Genomic DNA, 15,103 nt, shown 5'->3' with positions numbered 1-15,103 from the left:
GCTGCCGGTGGCAGCTTGCAGATTCCAAGCCAAAAAAATATAAAAAATAAGAAAAGAATTAAGCAGAATAAAGCCACGGACCAGCCCCAGAAGGCGACGCGGCCCCACGCAGCCCCCTCGCGCGGCTGCCGGGGCTTCCCGCGCCGCCCGCTGCCCCCAGCCCCGCGGCTGCCCCGGGGGCTCCACGCGGCTCCACGCGGAGCCCCTTCCCCGCGGGCCGCCCACGCGCGGGGCAGCCCCGCACAAAGGCGGGCGGGCGGCCCCGCCGCCCTTACCTGAGTGACCATCTTCTTCTTCTCCATAAACCAAGATGGGCGAGGCGCGGCCGCGCGCACGGAACCCGCGTGGAGGCGGCGGGCGCTGGAGCCGCGGCGGGCGCCGGTGCTGCCCTCGCTGCCGGGACGAGGCGGCGCCGAGCTCCCCCCGCCCGCCCCCAGAGCCCTTCTCCCTGTTTTTTTTTCCTCCCTTTCTTCTTCCCGTGTTCCTCCCTTTCTTCCCCCTTCCTCTCCGCCGCCCCCCCGCCCCCCAGCTCAGCCAGATGGCTGCTGCAAGCGCCGCCCCAAATGCCGAGGGTAATTAATGCGAGCCGGGACCGCCCCCGCCCCGCCCGGCACGGCCCGGCCCGGCCCGGCGCGGCGCCCCCGGCCGCGCCGCCGCTGCCCCGAGCCCACGCGGGCTCCGCGGCGCGGGGGGCGCCCGGCTCCCGCCGCCCTCGTGTCCTCGCGGCCGCCGGCGCTCGCGGCCTCCCCGCGCCGGCCGCGCAGCCACCCCGGGCAGCGCTGACAGCCCCGTGCGGCGCTGCCCGGGGCGCCGCGGGGCGCGGGGGGCTGCGCGGGGCGCTCCGTGAACCGGAAGCAGAAGCGGCGCCGGGAGCGGCGTTTCTTCCACAAGGCGAACAAAAAGCCCGGCGGTCCCGCGCGCTTTTGTTCCCCGTGGGCACAGGCTGCCCCGCGCCGGCGGGGCTTATTGTCCCGGCGCCCCAAGATGGAGCGGGAACGGCCTCCCCGTCTGGCCGGCGGGCTCCGAGGCAGGGATTGATTTTTCCCAACATGGCACGCGCAGCAGCCCCTGGGCAGCATCGAGGGCCGGGCGGATCTGCCAGCTCCTGTTAGACGAGCGGCAAGAGCGCGGTGCGGAGGCCCCGGTGCCAATGACACCACGATAAAATCGGCCAAGGCAAGCAGCTCCTCAGATGTCTTCTTGACATCGGGTCCTCAAGAGAGCTCACGGGCTGTTGCAGCACAAAAGCCAGACTACAGCGCAGTAACACCTTTCATCCCCAAGTGCTCCTCTTCACATTAATATCGCCGGTTACAATTTATACGCAAAAGAATACACAGCAGTGAAAAATTCAGGGTTTTTTCCTTCATTTTTTTTCCTAGGCTTCTGTTATTGCTCTCTAAGCAGCCAGTGCTGACCCACGCTGCTCTCCAGCTTCCCAGTTCCATCACTACAAACCAGCCTCTCCCTCCTCCCCCAGTTCCTCACAACCCAGTTAGCTCCTCCGGCATGAGGACCCCACCACCGAGACCTGGGCAAACCATCATGTCCCACGCGAGCAGCGATGCGAGGAACCAGGAGCCCGATGCCCTGCTCCAACACAGCAGGGAGCTGGGTGGTCCTCTGGGAAGGGGCCAGACTCCACAGCCGTACGAGCACCAAGCCCACGAGCCTCTGAGTCAGAGTCCACATTTTCCAGAGTTATTTCAAGCCCTGTGCTAACCCACTGATGACACTACAGGCTTGCAGGAGATACTGTAAAATCTGGGAAAGTGTTACATTTTTCTTCCCCTATAAAATCTCCAAGATTCTGCAGCACAATCCTGGATCAGGAGTAAATTCCATTTCAAAGCAGCGAGAAACACAGTGACCTCCTCAGACCTTCCACACAACAAAGCACCAGGTTTCATCCACATACTTCTCATCTCAGCAGACTTCTGCAAATATCTTAACATGCTACTTGTAAATAAATAGTCGTATTCCTGTGGCACAGCAGACCCCAGGCAAATGCAATTTCTCATTCCAGGTCTATGGATGAAGCAAACAAACCTCCAGGATAGAGAGGGCATGTTACTATCGAAGCATAGAGCATGGCAATACTACAGTACTCCCACCTTCATTCACCAAGACAGCATCATTTTCTAGTCCATTTTGGCCCTCATTTTAGGAACCACTGAACATATTTGCCATCAAGAAGAAATATCCAAGGAAAAAGAAAAAATGTGTAAGCACCTAATTCTAAAATGGGCAATGAACCCTCATACGCACCACCTTTCATTGCCCTGTTGGTCAACTTCTTTACTCATGTGCTAGAAGAGTGGGAAGTCCATTAAATGTGATCTGATGCTGGTCTCTCTCTTCCATCTGCATTTCTTCTTTTCTCCAGAAAATCCTCCTTTGTGCTTTAAATATATTCACCTTTGCCCCCAGTTAGCAAAAGAATATCCCCCATTTCCAGTGGAAGTACTAGTACAATATGAAATGCAGGTCTTCATATTAGATGTTCACTTCAACTGATTTTGTAGTGGTCAGGACTCCCAGGCCTTTAATATCATCAAGAATACCACCAAATTCAAGATCTTGATGACACTCTGTCCTGTTTGGGCTCCTGAGGCCAAAGGACATATGGACAATGAGCAAAACCGATGAAATTCTCTGGCTAATGTGCACAAGTCACCTCTTCCGTTGAGGACTGGAGTTCAGACACTGGTCATGTAAAGAAAGTTGGTTGAGCCTCAACTTCGCATAAGTGCAAATCATGGAACAACTACACAATTTACCATCATTTGCTACCTTCTATTTAAGGAAAACCAAAGACCAAAATTGCAGGGCACAGTGCTGCAAACAAAGCAGCACAAGTAAAACTGAACATTGAAAGCCTGAATAGCTTACAGCTCAGAGCCATGAGATCATCACTTCCTACTTACTGCATTTATTCAAAAATCAGAAAGCAACATATTCAGAACAGATCTAGATGCCAATACTGATGAGTTCTTGTGATTTTGTGCCCATCACAGGCGCATATGCATTGAAACTTCATTATCGAGCTGTTACATGGAGCTTTCTGAAGTAACTGTGGACAAACGTAGTCTCTCTGCAGGGCCAGGGCAGAGTATCTAAGATGAGCATCACATCGGAGTACTTCTGTCCCACATTTATATTCTCTTCCGTGTTCCCTCTGACGTACACAATGATTTTTTCTTTCTGTTTTTTATTGTTGTTGTTGTTGTTAGTTCATATCATTCAAATCCCAATGGAAAATACTCCAAAGAACAACATGCAAACAGATGGTACAAGGGCAAGGGCACCAAAAATCATGCTAGTGAGACTACAAAAAGAAGAGCTAACCTTTAGTTTGACTCAGTGGTCTCTACTTTAACCAAATCATTTGAAAGTGTAACAGTGTCAGAGGACTGACAATCCTGGAAAGAGTAAAGAAGGCCACAAAAACTCTGCTTTAAGCAAGTTCCATGGCTTGTTTTCCCTTTTCTTTTGCTGTGTCTATAATTCCCCTTTGCTGCCAGAGTGGAAAGAAAGCATAGCCTTCGATTTTAACATCCCATTACCTGCATTTTTGTGCTGGCTTAAGTTTAGATGGAACAAACCTGCCAGCTGGATCAAGGCCAGAACAAAAAAAAAAAAAAAAAAAAAAGTTTCAAGTGCAAAGAACCAATTTATCAGGAGCAAATCTTAACAACCAAAAGACACACTTCTGGTGGTGGATTCTATTCATGGGCGTAATAAAAAACCCAGTACAAAGTAACCTAATAAAATACTCTTTAGTGGCTCTCTGAAGTATCTCAGTGTAGATAATGTTCAACTGTTTGTCTATGTTTCAGGTATTCTGGATGAATTTGGTGCGCATGAGAGCAAGGAATGCTGACGCTGACTAGCCAAGAACTGTGCCGAGAACATCATCTTTCACTTGGCTCTGAAAGTATTTGAGCCTGACCTGCAGCCTCTGAGTCCCCCAGGACTCCACACAGAGGGCCAGGAAAACTCCTGCGTGCTCCAAATATAGCCCCTAGCCCAGCAGGGCTGTAACGCACGCCATACCACGAGCCACACTCCGCTGGAGCCCTCCAGTGCTCATCATCCCACAACTCCTCGCTGGGTCTTCAGGAGCAAGAGGGTGATGAACGAGACTGTCATAGCCTTGGTGCTTGCCACAGCAGAGGGGAGTGTGTGAGGGATTTGGGGTCTGCTCCCCAGGGCCTGCCAGCCCTGTGAAACGGGCTGCAGTCACACGTGCAAGTCGCATGCCCCTGGGCAGTGCAGTGAGACACTCAACAACTTTGCAGAGCACAGCAATTCTGTCAAGCCAAAATCCCTGGGGGTGGGAAAAAAGAAAAAAACTCCAAAATGCAAAATGAAACCACACAGTTCCCAAACACCACGATCCTCAGGAGTTAAGGTGTCAAACGGCAGCACACACATGCACGGAGCTTCCAAGCCCTCTGCGGAGCCTCTGGGAAGCCAAGGCCTGGTGCGCACCAAGCCAAAGAGCCGAGCATGGAAGCAGCTTCCTTCCACAACACGGCACGGAAGCTCGAGTTTGTTTGGAGAACACGCAGAGCAAATAACAAGAGCCTAAAGGTGCAAGTGTCCTTTTGCTTACCTGGACAACTGGGTATTGATAATCCATACAATACACACCATACATAGCCAAAGATCCTCCAGATAAAGGCCAACTAGACTCAGGGCTGGAAGCTTCAAATCTGAGTCTCCGTCTTTCAGCTTTGTGGGAAGGACTCTGGCAGCCCTGCGCAGTGCTTGGCTCAGGCCTCTGGGGCCACTCAGGTTGACACTAGCTCAGCTGAAAATAAAAAGGAGCTGCCTGGCTCAGCTCAGCTCCGCTCAGCCCCTCTCTTCTGGGATCCAGCCGTTCCTAACACAGCAGAGGTTCCTAAAATTAGAAATCCCGTACTGAAAGCGGCGCTGGAAGCCTCGCCTGAGAAGCGTCCTGCAACTCCCGGGAAGCAAACAGAGCGACTGCCAGTAAGGGGGGAACACAGGATCTCCGCGGCAGCGCGCGGGGATGGGAGGAAGCAGGCAGCATTTAGGATCCGAAAAGAGCATATGTTCTGGGCTCTAGGTGCGTCAGAGGGAACGCTCCCAATCCAGGACAGCGAAAAACATATGGGACCGTTCCTCCCCCACCCCCACGTCCCTCTCGCTGTCCTCGGCAGGGACAGGTGCTCGGATTAGCATGGCCAAACCCGCGGGTGCTGCAGAGGGGAGGGAGCGGGGAGAAGCCACATCGGTATCTCGCGCTGAAGGGATCTCTTTCACGACAGAACACGCGCCCGTATCACTTAACGCCTCTCCCTCCCCTCCGCATTTCACTCAGGCAGCGACAGCTGCCGGAACCGGCGCTGCCGGGGGGAGCAGGGCCAAGGGACGGGGGCCCCGGCAACACGAACCCGCCGAGAGGCCTGCGGGGAGGCGCCCGCCGCCCTCAGCTGTTCCAGTCAACCTCGGGGGATTAAGGGCCGCACGGGGCACGGCGGGCGCCGCGGGAGAGGGGGCCAAGCCTGGCAAAGCCAGTTGTTCCCCACGTTTTTGGAAGGCTCCCCCCCCTGCCCCCTTGCACCTTTGCGAGTGCACCCGCGCATTCCTGGGGAGGAATTTGGGGTCCGTAAGCGACGGGCACAGATGCGGGGTTATTCTGACAAAAAACAGCAGGTTCAGGCCAGGAGCTGCATGCCAAGGGTGGTATCTGCAACCCGAGAGCTCACGGGTGCTTCTTAGAAGACATAACAGCCCGCGAGGGGTGTTATGTGCCTAAAACTTCAGCCAGCGCCTCTCCCAACCATGTCAGGCCGACGCCGGCCCAAACCCTGTCTCTCAAATGGTTAACGTCCCCACACTGCCGATAATTTCAAACCACCCTTTTAGGACATAAAACACTATGTTCAAAGGGACAGCAGTGGCGCAGCCCCTCCCTTCGGAGCCTCAGAACCGAGCACATTACAGCGATCAAAACCAGGAAGGGCCATCCAAACTCCCCCCACTGTTTTAAATGCATATAGACTTCTTTAACATTTCTGATCTGTAACTTTCATGTAGTGCTGCTGCGCACCATTAAATAGCTACCCAATAGCTCTGGCAGAGCTACCGCGCGGTGGTTACGGACACGATTTCTGCAGCGACCAACGTTCGCGGGTAACGGACACTCCAGGTAAGAGTGAGGGGGTTTGTGGGGTTTTGGTTGGGTTTGGGGTTTTTTTTTTTTTTTTTTTTTTGGGGGGGGGGGGGTTCTTTTCTGAATCTCTTCTCTCTCCTATTGGTTCCTTCCAGCACCCTCATTTTCCCTTAAACATCAAAAAAAAAAAAAAAAAAGAAACCATGAACTTCATATTCAGCAGAGAAATAAATTCCTCTCACGCAGAACACATTAGAGTTAAGAAAATCAGCTTCTCTTTTTTTTTTTTTTTTTTTCTTTTTAAGAGGTTAAACATGCGATTCATTTATCTAGCACAAATTACATGCATGGCACTTCATAATTTAGGCAAAGGGTGCCTAATGGACAGCCCTGTGACCTCTCCAGCCCAGCAGGACAGTTCTTGGCTTGCGCTCTGCTTCTGAGCGCCCTCTCTTTTTCAGATTCCTCAGGAAAGGACAGCTCCGAGCCGGCTGAGGAGCTACGGCAGCTGCCACCCGCTCTCCTCATCTTTCCGAGGGCCACGGGGCCACTTGTGCCGTACAAAAGGGACACGGCCAATTTGGGGAGTATAAGGGATGACATTTGCCTGCTTCTAAGAAAACGTTTCTGCGTGAATATTTGCACAGAAGACATAGAAATTAGCCGTCCATAAAAGGGAAAGCTGCTCTGCTTCTCTGCTGTGGAAGAAGGAAGGACAAGACTCCCAGAACAAACCTTCATCTTGCTCGGCCTTCGACCAGATGACTTCACCCCAGATCCAGAGCAGCTTCCTGGAGCTCACACTGCGTCTCATCCTCTTCTTCAGAGGATTGTTTGGCAGCTTCTCTTCCCTTTTCCTGCGCTTTGGGGCTTAGATGGAATCTGGCTCCTCAGAGCGGCCAATCCACTTCTCTTTTCTTTCGGCATCTACACGCTCAAGAGGTGCCTGTCCTCCGTTCCTCTGCACAGCTCGTTATCATGCACTCAGGCAACCTAGTATCTCCAAGAACATCTGCTTATAAAAATGCATTAATTTATGAAAACATGAAGCCCTTTCCACAACTCCTTTTTGCATTCTTTTTTTTTTTTTCCATATTACTGCCCCAGGTTTTAAAACTGACTTTATAATTAAGTTAAAAACTCTATGTTCATTTCACAATCAAGTTTCTGTCATTTTCAACGAGGCCCCGGGGGAATGAAACACTTTATGATCTCAGTGCACTTATCTAACTATCTATAAATAACAGTCAAATGGACAAAACAAATCAAGGAGGAGGAGTGAAAAATATCACCTAACCCTCTGAGTTCTTATAGCTACAGCAAAGAGATCCAGATAGAGCTGAACTTTTGATGCAGATTTAAGGACTTTGCCTCACCAGCATTAAGACACTTCAGTAGCAAAGCGTCATGCCCCCCAACTCCCACAGAAAACTGGATTACAGAAACTATTTTTAAACTTGCATGTGCCAAGAGGCTACATACACCAAAACTAAACATACCTTACTGGCAAGTCGTAAACCACAGATTTTTTTTTATGGTGAAAATTCACTCTTTAGAGCTGTCTATAATGGCTGGTTTATTACTGCACATTGATGTTCAACAAATATTAGCCAAATATAAAAAGGTTACGCTCCACAATTTTATTAAAAAATAAAGACCCAGCTACATTACCATATGACCTGCTAGGCACATATGTTTCCAGGAACACAAGGTAGGTAACTGTTTTAAAACCAGAGCCTTGTTCCTGCAAACGCTTACACATACAAATAACTTAAAATATAGAAATATTAAGATTGGAAAAGACCTTCTCAAACACAAAATCAAATCACTTACTATCATATAATATCATCTAATCTTTTTATAAAAATTATCAAGTTACATCTTAGAAATGGGTCTTGTGCCTATACTATCCAAGCTGAAAGGCTGCTCAGAACATCACTCTCCAGCAGCAGGAATTTGTGTTACCACTTACCACTATTTCTGAGCATTTTTTCCTTGTTCTTTGTTCTTGTGCCAGTACTGTCCTCTGGCTTAAACATATTTTCTCTTTCCCTTACAATTAAGCTCCCCAGTGTATCCCCCTCTCTCTGTTCCTTTAAGCAAGCAGCTGTTCCAGTCTTTCCTCACATGGCAGGTTTTCTATTCCCCTGCCTCTCTATAAGCCCATTTTTGCACCTGATCTAGCCTGTGGTCATCTTAAAAATAAAAATATTTAAAAAAAAAAATTACCCTAAAACACATGGTTAGCTCCTAATCCCTTTCACAATTCCAGCACAAAATTGCATCTTCTTTCATCTCAGTTAGTATTTTTCTATAAAGGAACATCTCAGATGCTGTAGAACCAGTGCTATAATAAAACATGTCATCCAGTTAAGAAAAATACTTGTCATCACGAAAGAAGAAAATCAGTTATCTTAAAAACAGATAGCAGCCCAGTCCGACACAAGTCCACTCTGTTGCCTTTTATGCCATTTTCTATTTATGTCCAAGCCTTTAATCCTCAGATTTTGCATACAATTGATGTTGGATCTATGGGGTTGTTTGCCCAGATCTTCCCCCCGCACACACTCCACCATCAATAAAGATATGGCACTTACTAACCTCTAAACATACGATAATGCTTCTCATTTAGATTTCCTAAAAACCTGTATCAGATCTGCAACTTCACAAGCCAGTTCTTTCAGCTTTCAGGACCGACATTACTATTCTCAGATAACCTCACTCCTCCAGGCCAGCCTGCATACACCATGTTCTTCAAATGTCTAACACGGTAGCATCCACGGTGGTCTCATGCCCACTACCCATCCTGCCATTCTTTCCACAATCAACTCTATCTTCAACAAAAAAGAAATTATTCCTTTATTTTTGTTATCACGACTCCAAAATCCTTATTAACTACCCTATCCCCCAAACAATGTGTCCCCAATTTTTCCAGCCTTCGTACTTCATATATTTGGACAAAGTGACACCTCTTTTCTTAGAACCATCTGCCCAGATTTAACTCAGTCTGGTTTTTGGCAACCCTCACTTTAACACTCACATACCCCTGACCTTGAAAACAGTCTCTGCTGACTGGTCCTTTTTCCATTCCTTGCAGATTCTCGTTTTGCACCTAAAAGGCTTTATGAGATACCCATGCCTCTAGTTAGGTTGAAGATTCTTGTATGTATTTATAAGCTTTTTCCTTGCCTTACACCATCAGGAATCTGTATGGAAAGTACCTTTGAAGTAGAAACTTTCTGCATTCGAGCCTCTCAGTTTTCAATCTGGTAGACTTACGTCATCAACTATTTTGCTCCATGTATCAAAGTTGGCATCTTTTTAAACAACAACAACAAATTCCTTGCAAACCTGCTTTATTTATTTTTTCCATGGGGAACATGGAGAGTTCTAAACAACTTTTATTCTTGTAATATTCTTATCACCTACGGTTTGCTCACTGGACCAACAACAGGTGATGCTACTGTGAAAATTCTTTCAGCCCTATTATTATTAGCAGTATTCATTTTCCAAGCCATAACTGAGAATTTTAAAGTCTCTCATAATAATATTCATCTCTCTAAAGGCACTTGGAATAATATTTCAAAGACTCAAGTTTCTAACCCAATCCAGACCTAAGGGAGCCCAGAGCAGACTCCCAATATTTCCTCTAGGATGTCTTTTACCTTTCTTCCCTAGAGCAACTGTGACCAGAAACAGATCCTGTTTTATCAGTATAACCCTTTTCACTTCTTCTTAGTACACTGCATAGCAGTACTCTCCTATCTCTTTTCCATCTACCTTATCTGAATTATGCATAACCTTGAATACATGTGTTAAAGGCATGATTACTGCTCTTACAGGTTGATATTCTTCCTATAATATTCAGTTTCATATCCTGCATCGGTAGCTCTGGTTCCTCTGCTTGTTATTTCTAATGGCAGGAGCCTGAGCAAAAACTGAAATGTTCATGTACTGATCACACAGCTCCCAACCACTTCTGCTAAGAGTATCACCCATCTACCTACTGCCTTTAAAAAAAAATATATATATATATATACACATAACACTGAATTTTATTATTTTCCATCTCCTACCTACTCATCGCTGTGCCTAGAGATACTGTTCTACATGCTGCTGTAACGGCATTTACCTAATTTCTCCCTTTCCGTGCACTAAGCAAGACATGGAGATTACACAAGTTTTTCTCCAACATTCTAAAAAAATATATAGTATTTCACTTCACATGCGCTGCTCTTTGATGTCTGCAGACCGGGAAGCAGTTTTGGAAAACGCAAGACCACAGCCCCGGGCTTTGCTTTGCCTGCTGTCTTCAGACCGATTATAGAAAGTGTGCTCCGCCACAATTACAACTGCCGTTATGAGGACATAAGGTAGCTATATTCTCCCCATGCTTCAAGTACGTCCATGGTGGTCACAGGCATTTTTCATGTAGTTTAAAAAAAACATGCTAATAACCGTGATACTGTGAGTTAACAGCAATACAGCAAGGAGTCTGAGGCACTTCCATGCTGCACAGTTGTTAGCCCACACTGATCTTTACTAAGGAAATTACACCAACAGTTTCATTTTATAAACTGAATTTATACAATCTTTAGCATAATTCTCTGTTCTCCAGACAAATTAATCCAAGCCTTATCTAGTTACTCCCACTAAAGAGCTCTTACCTCCGCTGATTCTAACTCTTCATCGCGAGAAGCCTGGCTGATGCTCTTCCTCTCACCCACCAAAAATGGCATCTTTAACAATTAGCCAATCACTACATCTGCTAAACTGGGTCATCAGGGATCTGACGAGCAGCTTACAATATGTCTCTGCTTTTTAAAGACTGATGTAAATGTAGGAAACTCGCCAGGAAGCAAGGATGCATTTTGTGCCTGTCTATGTACTGATTTCCATAGCAGTTAAATAGATCAAGTAGCTCGGCCAGTTCTCAGCAGAGTTAGATGAAGAGCACACGGTGCCAAGGCTGCATTTGTGGAGCTGCAGAGTTTCCCATTTTGCACCTAAGCAAGTCCTGCATCCTGAGCATGAAGGTGGCCTTTCCTCATTCCAAAGGTGACTTTGAAAATTTATGCTGGAAAGTCATCACTGTCATACAGGGCTACATTTTTCCAGACTGTACTTTTTTTTTTTTAATTATATTTTGTTTTTGATTGGTGTAAAAAATGCTGATGTTTTTTCTTCTTGATTTTTTAAAAATATGAATAAAGACTTTCAAATTTTAATATAATCAAAAAAAAAAGTTTACCTGTTACTTTGATCCTGAAATCTTTACATATTCAAAGGAGGAGCATACAAAATGCAGGAATAGCATATATCCACAGGAAAGCTCAGTGTTGCAAAATGGTAAGCCAAAGGAAAAAAAATGACAAACAGGTGAGCTCATAAGCCATTTTTTCCTCACGTTTCAGAGATCTGAAAGCTCTGCGCAGGTGTCCCCATCTCAAAAGCAAAAAGGCCTGGTGTTTCAGGACAGTGAAACACAGCCCTGTGCCCTGCAGAGCAAGTGGAACATGCTCAGCATGGCAACGCTCAACATCAGGAATGAGGCGCATAAAGCAGAAATGGACCCAGCAGGTTGAGGGGGTGAAGAGCAGGAGCGGAAGCGAGCAGGAGTTTCTTGGATTAGTGCAGAAGGACATGGCAGGCAAGAACTGGAAAGTGTCAGTAAAGCCGTCGAAAGCACCACCTGCCTCAGCCTGGTCTGATTAGTGCTAATGATTCCTCACGTTCATTAGGGTTAATGTTCCTAAAACACATTGCCACAAATGAAATTACCAAAATTACACTATGAACTCAGAGAAATAAAAATCCCACTGGCAGAAGGGCTAGGAAGCCCCAAGCTGGAGAGAGTGACAAAGATCAGGTTACACGTAGCAGAGAAGATGGCTCCATCTCATTCACTGCTTCTGCCAAGGGAAAAAAAATACACGAGGCAGACACAACGGAACCTCAGTCACTGCCTATTCCAACCTTCATGGATACAGCTTGGGATTTTGAGAGAATGTAAATGAGGAAAACACTGAAGACATTATTTAATAAAATGGCAGCTCTGAAACAGTTCCTGCTCATTTCCTTTCTCTGCAACGCTTTGAGATTTCCCTATTCAATCTCCTCCTGCCTCACGTTCTCCATTTGGAAGGCAACGCGCCTACGAAGGCATTACGTTCAAGGCTCAACTCCCCTAATGGTACCAGTGCCTACTATCTACTCCAGGTTTGCAATCTAATCAAGATCCCACGTTCCCTGTAACACTAAAAAACAGATATTTAAAAGAACGGACAAGAAAAATGTTGAAAAGAAGAAACTGGAATCCCAACAAATGTTACTAGCACTGACTGAAAACCTAGCGATGCCCAATCCCAAACTGCCTGCACCCATCAGCATAAAAAGCAGCAGAAGCAACACAAGCCACCAACCTCCCCTTAATTGCTGCACGGGCTCGGGGGGGCTTTTTGGATACACTAAATAGCAGCTCCCCTCAGCTGGAGACAACCTGCTTCTGTCATGTCCACAGGGCAGCAGTGACAACGCGGAGCTCAGGGCTTCCCAGCCTCACAGCCCCGCGGGGCTCACACGCTTGGGACACCCTTGGGAACACCTTGGGAATGCTCTTCTGGCGGAAAAGCAGTTGCGAGGCAGCTTCTTGGCTTAATAAGAGGGAGGAAGCTTCTGAGCTGCGTTACATGTTACTGTCACCTACCTCTGCAAAGCATTCTCTGAACCACCCAGTGTCTGAACCGCTCAGTCTCCGAACCACCCTCGTTTCTACCATGATGAGAGAGAGAGACAAGGGGAGGGAAAAGCAAAAGAAAAGCACAAATAACATAACCAGCTCCTATAACCAGCTGAGTGTCTTTCCACAAGTCACAGCTTGGGTCCACGTGGGTCAGACAACTCAGGAGATTTCGGTGTCTTAGGCTGCAAGGAAACAAGTGCTGGACAGATTCAGGTCAAGGCATGGGGGACAGGAAAGACCGACATTTACTCTCAAGTGATGGAGTTCGGCTGTATCTGCCTCTACACCACTCTAAACGCTCCCAAACGAAGCTTGGCAGGCCCGAAACTGATCTAATACAGGTTAGCAGCCAGGCAACACACTCTAGACTATGGTCACAAGATACCTGCATCCTCTTACTGTCTTCCGTTCTTCACTGCATCATCTGCACTTAGCTATTAAATATTAATGGTTTGTCTAGACTGGAAAACAAGCACTGTTTTAAAGCACAATTACAAAAACACAGCATAAAAGAACAAGTCAGAATTTAAAATAATGCTTGCTTAAGCACTGCTGCTTTTCAAAGCCTAAACGCACTCCGCATTAGGGAAATACATGGCAAACAGGGGCAGAGGGAGGTACCATATGGATCTGCTGAAGCAGTGTAAAGCAAGAGCTTTGGGTACTGGAAACCATTGGTTTTGTTTTGTAGAGCTTTCTTGGAGCCATTCCAAAGAACAGGAGCTTTAGCAAATTCCAGAAACCTATAGGCTAGAATAGGACTTGTGAAAAAACAAGGCCCTTCCTCAGGCAGAAATCAAGCTCTCCAAACACCCAATCTGTACAGCCAAGGTTGTCAGCAGAGGCAAAGACTCAGGGAGAAATTGCAGGAGAGCAAAGGCTGCCGACCCTGGAGTTCGATCTGGGTAGGCAGGGTCCCCTAAACTACTGCAATACCAAACAAGAACAAATCCTGCCCACACAACTGCAGCGGCTGGACTAGGACCCCGAGTCAGTTTGGGCAGAACTTGGATTACCTAAAGCCTGTCCCTGAAATTAATACAAATAAATAAATAAATAAATAAAGAGAACGTAAAACCACGGTGAACACTCATCCGATGTTTGTGAAGTCCTGACTGAAGGATGTGCTTGCAGAATTTATGATTTTATCCATCACGCTAGTTAATGAGCTACCTCCCAGGAAAGCAGCTTTAATGGAATTTTAACTTACAAAACTGTATTAGTGATGAAGCTTCAAAATAAAGCAGACAGCACTCTGGGTATGCCAGCAGCATATGTAACACGCAACTTTAATACTCATTCGAACCCCAACCCAACTCTCTACAGAGTCTGCAAAACAGTTTTTAATTATGCTATCGTGAGAAAACACCACTACATCTGAATATAATGTGAAAAGCTGAGAGGAGCTTCTAAAACCAGATATGCTCCATCTTCTTATTTATTGCATGAGTTGCAGTATCGAGGGGAAAAAGAAAACCTACACAGATTTTCCAGAAAAAAAATTCCACGTGTTGGCCTGGGACTCCTTTCAAGGAGAATTCTGAGTGCTTGGCAATGGTTCAGGAAGAAAATAAGCACACTTTTGGGCTAAGCCATTTGGCAGAGAGGGCGATCGTAGCACGGCTTTCTTCAGGGACCACTCGTGTACGCACTGAACTTGGCTAGATTCTAGATGTCCGTCAAGACGCTTTTTGCCTGTTCCACGAAAAGCAGAGAGGGCTCCAGATACAGCATTCCAGCATCAGGGAACAAAATGAGCTTCCTCTTGATAAGTGAGATACTGCACGGCAGCCACGCTGCCTTTCCACACTCCTTGGGGCAGGGGGAGAGAAGGAGGGAGGAATAAACAGAAAGGAGGACATTGGCACAGAGCAGAGCGCGCTTGCCTTTGCTGTAGGGGCCTGCTAGATCAATCAGGGAGCTGCAAACCACAAACTGGAAAGCTTCGTCCAGCTGGTCTTTCATACTCCCACTTGCTTTTTTCCCCCCTTAACAAGAAGCAGCAGTTCAATTAGAGTATCCTTAAGGGGACAACTTTTACCTACACAGTGAACAGGGTGGTGCATAAGAGAAAGACTTTACTTTTCTATGAAACACACCAGCTTAAGCCTGAGCGTTTCTCCAGATCCATGCTAAGCCTACAAAAAAATAAAGGTTAATTCCCTAATTAAAGAACCACCTTCCTAAGAATAAATATTATTAAAAGTCACCAGCTG

General features: G+C 47.0%; 1 protein-coding gene across 11 annotated transcripts in view; it reads right to left on the bottom strand.

Moving 5' to 3' along the window:
* Window positions 1-15,103, bottom strand: part of RBFOX2 (RNA binding fox-1 homolog 2) — a 162,833-nt gene that overhangs the window by 78,044 nt on the left and 69,686 nt on the right. The window contains exon 1 of one of the 11 annotated variants that reach the window (XM_088531918.1): window positions 10,813-10,922. The exons of 9 other annotated variants lie outside the window; for them this stretch is intronic. In XM_088531918.1, the coding sequence (XP_088388044.1) occupies window positions 10,813-10,884 (72 nt within the window). In that variant the 5' untranslated portion in view covers window positions 10,885-10,922. Of the gene's footprint in view, window positions 1-275; window positions 366-10,812; window positions 10,923-15,103 lie in introns of those variants that run through there. One more of the 11 variants, XM_088531919.1, reaches the window with a different exon arrangement.

The sequence above is a fragment of the Tinamus guttatus genome, unplaced genomic scaffold (genome assembly GCF_059628265.1).
Source record: "Tinamus guttatus ecotype Peru unplaced genomic scaffold, ASM5962826v1 Tinamus_guttatus_pri_ptg000439l, whole genome shotgun sequence".
In the NCBI taxonomy this organism is placed as follows: Eukaryota; Metazoa; Chordata; class Aves; order Tinamiformes; family Tinamidae; genus Tinamus; species Tinamus guttatus.
This window is presented reverse-complemented; position numbering and strand designations above follow the sequence as displayed.